This window comes from Acartia tonsa, chromosome 11 (assembly GCF_053477335.1).
Source record: "Acartia tonsa isolate MP-2025a chromosome 11, ASM5347733v1, whole genome shotgun sequence".
Lineage (NCBI taxonomy): Eukaryota > Metazoa > Arthropoda > Copepoda > Calanoida > Acartiidae > Acartia > Acartia tonsa.
Genome location: NC_137270.1, coordinates 4,794,006 through 4,804,622, shown reverse-complemented (window position 1 = coordinate 4,804,622; position 10,617 = coordinate 4,794,006). Strand labels below are relative to the sequence as shown.

Here is a 10,617-nt window from a genome sequence, read left to right as displayed (position 1 = left end):
TAAAATGGTGGGTCTGGCTCTCTGACATATCTTAAATTTGGCGAACTTAAAATTTTGCAACGCATTGATAGAAACAAATAATTTCTACTTATGATATTTACATTCCATATTTAAATTTAATACAAATTATTAAAGAATTAAATTTTGTATGACAAAAGCATAGATAATAATTTTAAGAATTAGCGACGGTATCGCAGATTTCTTCGCAAGAAACTAAGTAAAAATTTTGATTAATTCTAGGATGACTTTACAGTTTATTTTTAGTAGCGAATTTACTCAGCTATGTTTTACCTTTATCGGTTGGTCCCCTTTATTGACCTTAATAGGTCGAGGGGAGGGGGGGGGGGGGGGGGATTGAACGTTCACTCTGTTATCTCGGTTTCTACTAGAGCTAGACGGCTAGAAATTTTTGTGCAAGTCCCCTGTTTGATATTAAATTTCCGACAATAAGTGGATCAAAGTAATTTTTACTTTTTTATTGAACAACCTTGTTTTTTTAAGGGCCGTTTTCAAAAGGCTGTAATTTCTGTACTCTTAAAGCTAGAAGAAGAATTTTTTTCAGAAAATGTTTACCTTTATGTATATACTAGCGGCTACACCCCTAGAAGCCTCTAGGGGCACTGGTAGGAGGGGGAAAAGTCGACCTTATCCCATTTTAAATTTGCGTTTATAAAGAGTTAAAAAATATTTTTGGGGGGAGGGGGGTAAAGAAACCCTCTCCAAAAATAGTTCAAAACCTTCCCAGGACCTATAAGAAGCTTCACAGTAAAGGAGAACAATATCGGTTTAGCAGTTAGCGAGATCCTTCAGGACAGACAAAAAACGCTTACTACTTTATATAAAAGGATAATATTAGAAATCCCAAATATAAATTTCGGCGGCGGCAGCTGTACTTGGCAGTTTCCGGACGCTGCAGACAAAAGTCGGTAAGAAAACGGCGCTGGATTTTTATGAAATTTAAATATGTCATGTATACATGTTAGAACAGCTTAGGTTTAAAATTTCAAGTCTCTAAGTCGAAAATTGCGGTCAAAAGAGCCTTACAAAAAAAAGTTCATGAAATCAAAAGGTTTGTTGTTTGATTGATATGTGGGGGGGGGGGGGGTCGGATCTGACACTTTTGCGTAAACAGGGATTATAGGCCTTGTCTTAGGAGTGAGAGGATAGGTTATTTGGGAAAAAAGTTTAGTTTTGGGGTGTATTTTCCTTATATTTAAAATTTTTTGATAGGTCTCCAGGTTCAGGTGCTGCAGGCTGGAAGGTCACTTCTGGACAGATATAAATGAAAAAAAACTAGTTTGAAGAGTTAGAGATAAACTTATTCAACCAAATATGCATCTTTTGGGATGTTATGAGCATATATGACGAAAAAATAAAAATCAGCCTCCAGGTTCAGGTACTGCACGCCTCCAGGTGGATCCTGGACAGGTAAAAAATAAAAATTTTAACTTTTAAAGTTTGAGCAAAACTTCTAATTTGAAGAAAAATTTTAAATCGGGCTCCAGGTTCAGGTACTTCACGCCTCCAGGTGGATCCTGGACAGGTAAAACTAAAAATTTTCACTTTTTAAGTTAGAGCATAACTTCTTTAACAAAATTTGCTACTTTATGGATAGTATTATCTAACTTCAAGAAAAATTTGAAATTGGGCTTCAGGTTCAGGTACTGCAGGCCTCCAGGGGGATCATGGATAGGTAGAAAATAAAAATTTTCCCTTTAAAGTTAGAGCATAACTTATCTAGCAAAAGTTGCTACTTTATGGATAGTATTAACTCATTTGAAGAAAAATTTGAAATCTGGCTCAAGGTTCAGGTAATGCAGGCTATCCAGGTGGATCCTGGATAGGGGAAACTAAAAATTTTCACTTTTAAAGTTAGAGCATAACTTATTAAAGAAAGTTGCTACTTTATGGATAGTATTAACTCATTTGAAGAAAAATTTGAAATCTTGCTCAAGGTTCAGGTAATGCAGGCCTCCAGGTGGACCCTGGATAGGTAAAAACTAAAAATTTTCACTTTTAAAGTTAGAGCATAACTTATTAAAGAAAGTTGCTACTTTATGGATAGTATTAACATATTTGAAGAAAAATTTGAAATCGGGCTCCAGGTTCAGGTACTGCAGGGCCTCCAGGTGAATTCTGGACAGGTAAAAACTGAAAATTTATATTTTTGAAGTTAAAACTTATTTAACAAAAGTTGCTACTTTATGGATAGTATTAACTTGTTTGAAGAAAAATTTGAAATCGAGCTCAAAGTTCATATACTGTATGCCTCCAGGTGGATTCTGGACATGTAAAAATTAAAATATTTAACTTAAGAGTTAGAACTATATCTATTTAACTAATTCAAAGAGAAATTTTAAATCGGGCTCAAGGTTCAAGTTAAATCCAACCATTTTGTTTTATTTTGAATTATATCTGCAAAAAAAATAATATCAATTGACTAAAATAAAAAAAACATATTGTCAACAGGTCAGTCACTAAAGGAAGCCTGCAAGAAATACACTGCTCTAACTGTGGTAAAATTCCAACAAGTAGACACAATACCCCTAATTTAATGAGTTAATACTATCCATAAAGTAGCAACTTTTATTAAATGAATTATTCTCTAATTTTAAAAGTGAAATTTTTAGTTTTTACCTGTCCAGGATCCACCTGGAGGCCTGCAATACCTGAACCTGGAGCCAAATTTTAAATTTTTCTTCAAATATGTTAATACTATCCATAAAGTAGCAACTTTGATTTAATAAGTTATGTTCTAAATTTAAAAGTAAAAATTTTCAGTTTTTACCTGTCCAGAATTCACCTGGAGGCCTGCAGTACCTGAACCTGGAGTCCGATTTTAAATTTTTCTTCAAATGAGTTAATACTATCCATAAAGTAGCAACTTTAATTTTATAAGTTATGTTCTAACTTCAAAAGTAAAAATTTTCAGTTTTTAACCTGTCCAGAATTCACCTGGAAGCCTGCAGTACCTGAACCTGGAGCCTGATATAAAATTTTTCTTCAAATTGGTTAATACTAGTTATATTGTAGCAACTTTTGATTAATAAGTTATACTCTAACTTTAAAAGTTAAAATTTTCAGTTTTTACCTGTCGAGAATTTATCTGGAGGCCTGTAGGACCTGAACCTAGAGCCCGATTTAAAATTTTTCTTCAAATATGTTAAAACTATCCATAAAGTAGCAACTTTTGTTAAATAAGTTTTGTTCTAACTTCAAAAATAAAAATTTTCAGTTTTTATCTGTCGAGAATTTATCTGGAGGCCTGTAGGACCTGAACCTGGAGCCTGATTTCAAGTTTTTCTTCAAATTAGTTCATACCATCAATAAAGTAGAAACTTTTATTAAATAAGTTCTGTTCTAACTATAAAATTAAAAATTTTCAGTTTTTACCTGTCCAGAATTCACCTGGAGAACTGCAGGACCTGAACCTGGAGGCTGATTTTTATTTTTTATTTATATATGCTCATGACATCCCAAAAGATGCATATTTGGTTGAATAAGTTGATCTCTAACTCTTAAAACTAAATTTTTTTTTCATTTATACCTGTCCAGAAGTTACCTTCCAGCCTGCAGCACCTGAACCTGGAGCCCCTTGCCGCACATTTATCGGTTGGGGGTAGGGCTCAACGCCCCCCCCCCCCTTCTCTATTATCTCAGTGCATGGCCCTTTTTGGATAATGAATTTCCGACTATAACTGAACCTAAGTCAATTTTCGCTTTCTTCACCGTTTTATTTAACAACCTTTGTTTTTAAGTCCTTTTCTAATTAAAATTTTCATTTTTTATCTTTGAAGCTAGAAAAATATTTTTTTCAGAAAATGTTTATATTTATATAAATTTTATATTAGAAATCTCAAAACATAAATTTCTGCTGTACTTGGCACCTGCCAGCTACCGCAGTCGGCGGTCAGCGGGAAAACAGCGGATCTTAATAAAATTTTGATACATTATGTAGGCGTGTAAGAAAAGCTTAAGTTTAAAATTTGAAGGCTCTATGTTAAAAATTGCGGTCACAGGAGGCTTTTAAATCATTCTGGAGACCTGGAGGATCAGGACCTGCAGGATCATACCTGGAGCCTGAAATTGACTTGAACACCTATATTTCAAATAAATTAACCAGAATAGCTAACTGTCCCATAATGATAAACTCACATACAGACGGACAGACCCTAATTATAGAAAATCTTTGCTTTTAAAAAACTAATATTTATTCACTCACTAACAAAATTAAAATGTTGGCAGATAAACACATTTTTTAAAGCAAATCTACTCTGTAACTCACTTTGTTTTTCTACCTGTTAATCTGTCACTCTGTTTCAAAATCTCTGAGGAAAATACAAAAAAATATAAAAATTAAAAATAAAAGCAGAAAAAAAGTTACATTGACAAGCTGACAGACATTTCAAATTATAGATAAACTTCGTCAACAGTTTCAAGATCCATATTTCAACTAAATTTATTCCTGTAAACATAATTCACTTTGATACGAACTTATTTGAACACATGCGAACAAATTCAAATTAATAGATACTTGATCTAAAGTTGCTTGTAACTGTTCAAATAAACATTACTAAGGTATTAAATTTATAACATATATAAAAAACATTATTATATAGATTTTTATTTTTTTTAAATCTTAATTATTGGTGGTGAATAAACCACTTTTTTGAACCGCCCCCATAAAACGTTCCCATGTATAAATTAAAGAATTATTTCTCTTAAAGAAAGTACACAAGATTAATTATTTTTTTCTTCTTAGTATTTAAATTAATTTTTGAAACAAAGTTGGAAAAGAAGAGATTTTAATAATCAACTATTATTTCTTTTAAAAAAATTAATTTAAATATCTGAAAATTTGCCGTAAGTTCTTAGTTGGTAAAAAACAAAATGATTTCTAGTAGTGGGGCTACTCTATTACTATTAATATTACAGAAATTTTACATGAGTATTAAAGTAAATATCATAAGATTAGCGCCAGTTTTGTTAGCTCAGGCATTTGGAACCTTGTTTTCACTTATTATTCACGGAAAGATGTCTATAATACGATGTGTTAAATTAATCAACTCAATTTATTTAGGATCTACAATATTTTGATATATAAAATATATTTGTTTTATTTAATGAAAAAAATATATTTCTTTTATTTCATGAAAAAAATAATTTTCTACTTTTCATCCCTTTTGTCCTTGTTAACACAGTATAAACTTTGTACAGCAGAGAAAGAGTGGGCAATGACAATAGTCCCCAAAGTTTTAAAATAACGTTTTTTCATTAGTTGGCTTAACAATTTTGGGGATTGGGTCAATTTAAATTGGTTGCTTCATTAGGTTGATTGTTCACACTTTTCAACCACAAATTTTAATCTACTGAAGGGGTTATTCTAAGTATCATCATTGTGGTATATATTAATTTATCGGCCATTGTCTTATTATCATTATCCCTTTAGATCCATTATACCCACTACTGTATACCCCTTCTAATTTGATTTGCTTTTGTGTATTGATGAAACAATATGCTGAAGTGATAGCATGCGGAAATGAATGCCCACCGTTGAATTGGTACTTTCCCCCCCAACTAATTTGTCTAACTACGCCTCCCACAATACAAAACTGTATAAAAAGTCGTAAGAAATTAAGACGGAAAAAACTCTAGATATCTGTCATGCACGTAATGCGTGGACCCACCATTTTAGGGGTCACCGATTTTTGATCATTAATAATTATTTAGTGTGTTACCACTTTTCAAGTTTCTCCTTAACCCAATGACATTTCCCTTGTATATTTTGTTTCTCTTCAACTTTAGACGTAAAGGCCTTCAAGAAATACACCACAGAAAGCAGTTATATCGGTGTATTTCTTGCAGGCTTTCTTTAGCATATGTCTTATCTAAAAAACTAATGATTTGGAGGTGTAGCTCTGCTCTGTACATTTGATATATATGTTTATAATTGTTTGTAATTAGATGAAGAATTACCTGATAAAAATCTTTTGAAACAATTTCATACATGTAAGTAAATCTGCTTTATCTATTTCTCCATTTAGGTTGTGAAATTCTAAGAACCACTTTCTAAATGTGAACAAATGGTTCAGTTTTATCAACATACATAATAATATACATACAATGATATACTTTTTGTTATTGTTTTTAATAAGATTTTAAATTTTATAGTTGCGTGTACAAGTGGAACAGCAACTAAAAAGAAAAGAGAAATATCCAGTTTTCATTGGGAAGTAGAAGGTAAATTTATTCATAATTGAAGTAATATAGCATTAAAGATACTCTACAGTCTACAAATAGATAAAAAAAACATACAGGGATTTATATTGACAGGGGCATAAAGGTGATGGATCGATAGTGATAATCATAATTTTAGCCAACTGCTAAAGTATTACTTTATTAGAGTATTTGAAAATCTTGGGCAACATTTAAGTATATTAAGTGATAATATATCTACATTGCCAATACTACCTAACTACTGTTTTTTTTATACTTAATAGATTAAAATAATCATATTTGACTAGTATTAATCCTAAACTTTAATTAAAGATATAAAAAGGAAAATTAGCTGGGAGACATTTTTAAATATTAGACAAAAAACAAAAATTTAAAAATGTATTCGTCTAAATCAAATAAATGTAAGCCTTTTTATTATAAGCTGATATATTTCATTTCTTTTATAAAATTGTACTAAAATATTATCTATTTCATTTAATGGTTTTAATCCTCTTCTAGAAGATGCTGATTTAGAAAATCATTACAACAGCCTTGCCAGATGGAGACGACAGGCCGAGCAACTTGAAACACAGGAGGAAATTGAAATGAGATCCTATGGGGCAGTTCTCACGTAAGTCTAGCTTTGGTACTCTGTACAAAAATACTATACTATATACAGTATGACCCACGAAAAAGTATTTTTTAGGGTGTACAGCCCTTATTTCTTAATGTATCATTAAAAGTAGCATATGTCCGTGTTCTCTGTACATTTCCACACAAGCATATATAAAATTTTAATTTTAAACACCGGAGATTTTTAGAGCTAAAGTTTTGAAAAAGTAACTGAGCAAAAAGTAACTTTTAACATGAAACGACTTTTTTACCAAAATTAAGGTAGAAATCCTTTAATTTTTGTTACTAGCAGAAACTTTATACAAAAATGAAATAAAAAATTTAGGTTTTAAGTTAAAAGCATTTTTTATACATATTTTTTTGAGTCTTTTTAGCTTAATGATATTTTGAAAAACATACTTATTAGGCAAAATTGTTTTACATTGAAAAACCAAATAAATCTTTATGAATTTAACAGGAAAATTGTTTTTGTTTCATAATCCTAACTTTAATAACAAAAAAGTTATAAAGAAAATAAAAAATAAAAATTACAACATAATGATTTTTTAGTCTTAAAAGCTTAATTAAACCCCTATTAAGGGATTGAGATGTCTGAAAAAGGGGGCGGAGCAACTGTCATAATTAGTCATAATTAATCCTTTTCATAAATAAGGGTAATTAAATAGCTTGAAATTTGCAAATAATCAATTCATTTAGTAGTATTTTTTGTCATTAAAACTTTATATTTTTTGGTGGAATAAAAAAGAAATAATTAGTTAACTTGTTTTTCTTTGTATATCATTCTTCAGTTACCAGAAAGACATAATATAACCATCCAAAAATTCTAAGAAACCAAAAAAAATAATTTTCTCAGTCACTTTTTCAAAACTTTAGCTCTAAAAATCTCTGGTGTAAATGGAGGTAAAATTAAAATTTTTATATATACTTGTGTGGAAATGTACAGAGAACACGGACATATGCTACTTTTAATGATACATTAAGAAATAAGGGCTGTACACCCTAAAAAATACTTTTTCGTGGGTCATACTGTATGTATATACATATAACTACCTGCCTCCCTTTTCCAAGGACCTTTTTTGTCTGCTAGCAAATTGATTTCTGATACTTGGTTTTGCGACACTATTGGTTGATTTTCAAAGACCCCATTGAGAGTCGGCACAAGGTCCTTGGGATGGGGACATACAGGTACTTAACCCCTTCCCCTTCTAGTGTTTTACTCTTTTATCTATACTAAATGCAAGCTAAATTATTGAAAGAGTTTGGAGTCTAGAGTTGTTATAGGATTGACAGTAGCAATAGCTTCAGCTGTCCGAACTGTTCATTGTATTTAGCTACATATTCAAGTTTATATTTTGAGAAAATTTATTTTGCTAAGGTCAAGCATATATATCAATTTCAAAATTAAGAGAAAATCCTATTTTTTGTACAGTAGTGTGAATAATGAGTGTATGCTTTAACTCTTTGAAAAACGCTCTGGGATATTTTCCATAATATGTAATAATTTAGTGGAATATTAAGGGTTGATATTTTTTATTCAAGGTTGTTTCAGGTTCAAAACCTATTTGGTATTAAAAGTAGACTTTGGACAAAAGTTATAAATTCAAGTTTCAAAGTTTTAAAAATTCAGCCTGTAGACAATGTTATTCAAGAAATAAAATTCGGTTTTGAATTAATTATCTGATAAATACATTTTTTTTATTTTGGTGGATTTTGCCCTTAATTTTTAAAAGGATGTTTTCTACCCTTTAAATTTTAGTCTACGCTCATTTAATTTAAAAAATAGCTAATTTACATGAGTCCTTGTTTTTGTTTGTACTTAATATACTTAAATTTGGAACATTATCCAGCTTTCTAACTATTAACAAAGCAAATTGTGTCCATTATTAGAAAATCAATAAAATCTGGGAGTAAGGGAGGGGACAATGGGCAATTAATTCAATTTTAGAGTTCTAACTCAATATCTTCAAAACCAGATATATCTGGAAAATTACAAAAATTTATATATAGCAATCTTTATTAGATTTGTATAATAATAAATTATTAAACACTGAAAGAAACATGTTCTGGTACCCAAAGTCAAAGACTGTCAGAAATATGAATTTTAGATCTATTGTCCCCTTTCTTCCTCCCTAAATAAAATACTAACAACTTTTTTGATAAAAAAGAACAGGGTAAACTTCATCGTGAACAAATAACAGTTTAGCGTAGTAACTAACACACAGACAAAACTATAGCTATATAGTAGTTTGAGCATATCATATCATTTGTACATTCTAAGTCTGTATTTTTCACAAATTTTAAAGAAATTAATGATCAGGAAAAATCATTTCTTTTGATTGAAGTTTGACGTCAAATGCACCAACTAATTGTGGTAAAAAGTTAGCAGCAATATTTAATGGTTGCAAGAGGCGCAATTTCCTCATTATGATTGAGTTTGCTGATTTTTAATGCCAACTTTCATAAGTAGCGAAGCAAAAAAATCAAGGATTACCAAACCAACAAAGTTAGATATAGAGAAGATGTTCAGTGTTATTAAAGAAAGTTAGAGAATATATGATTATTAAATAGTATTAAATCATATAACCTTTTTACAAAATAAATATATTTTTTTAACATTATCTACAGATCGACAGTTGCTCTTTAGTGAAAGGTATTATCACCAAATGAAAGCAGACAAGAAATTCATATTTCCCTCCTAGACAAACAGACAAAGGAAGAAACATAGTGTATGATATAGTATCTTCACTAAAAGAGACCATGATAAATTAAAGGAAGCCTGCAAGAAATACCACGCTTTAACTGCTGAAAGACTGCCACAAGTACACCAAATACCCCAAATTTGAAGCCTAGGCATTTTAAAATGACATTTTATGTACAAAATTTTGAAAGAATTGCAATGCTCATGTTGAAAACTTTGAAATTAAACTACGTAGCCTAGAAACAAAATTATAAGCTTATTTTTGTCTTAAATTTAGGTTTCCAGTAACTAATTATATTTTTACAACAAAAATACCCATTTTTATAGTCAAAATCATTAAAAAAATTAAGTTTAACTTGTGTTGTACCGAGTGTACTGTAGCCAATCAGAAGGCTGAATCAGCTTAACAACCAATCACAGCTGAGATTGTATTAGTTTCCCCCTTTGTTTCCACTATGATTTTTGTTTAAAAATGCAATTTAAATCGAATTCATGTTTTTCATACATTTTGTCTATGAAATGTGGTGTTTTTATTGTAAAAATGTAATCAGTTACCGGCAATCTAAGTTTCTGACAAAGATAAGGTTATAATTTTGTGTCTAGGCGACGTAATTTAATATTGTTTTTTCTTTTATGAGCATTGGAAATCTTTCAAAAATTTCATTGTACATAGAATGCTATTTTGAAATGCCTAGAACTTTATTGTTATTGAAGCTGAAGGCTTTAAATTTGGGGTATTGGGTCTACTTGTGGCAGTCTTTCAGCAGTTAAAGCGTGGTATTTCTTGCAGGCGTCCTTTAAAGTGATTTTTATAATCTAGATATGAATGTGGTAAAGGCAGAGAATTTTTACCTAAAGGAACATTTAATATAAAGCTAAAGAATTCCACCTAATTTTTTCAGCCTGTTAATTGAATATATAAAAATCTAAAGCTACCATACCTCCAAATGATTAAATAATATTTCTGTATAGAAGAACCTAATTGATCTTAATGGATTTTTTTAGATCTCTTGATACATATTCTCAAAACAAACTAATAATTATAGTTTAAATGTAAAAAAAAAAAAATT

At 30.3% G+C, this 10,617-nt stretch overlaps 1 protein-coding gene across 1 annotated transcript; it reads left to right on the top strand.

The window, feature by feature from the left end:
- Positions 1-5,539: 5,539 nt before the first annotated feature.
- On the top strand, positions 5,540-10,609 carry LOC145332484 (uncharacterized). Its single transcript, XM_080177486.1, has 5 exons — positions 5,540-5,552; positions 5,965-6,009; positions 6,172-6,240; positions 6,736-6,847; positions 10,368-10,609. Exons 1-5 carry the CDS (start codon positions 5,540-5,542, stop codon positions 10,438-10,440), a joined length of 312 nt encoding a protein of 103 aa, XP_080033612.1. The 3' UTR covers positions 10,441-10,609.
- The last annotated feature ends 8 nt before the right edge of the window (positions 10,610-10,617 follow it).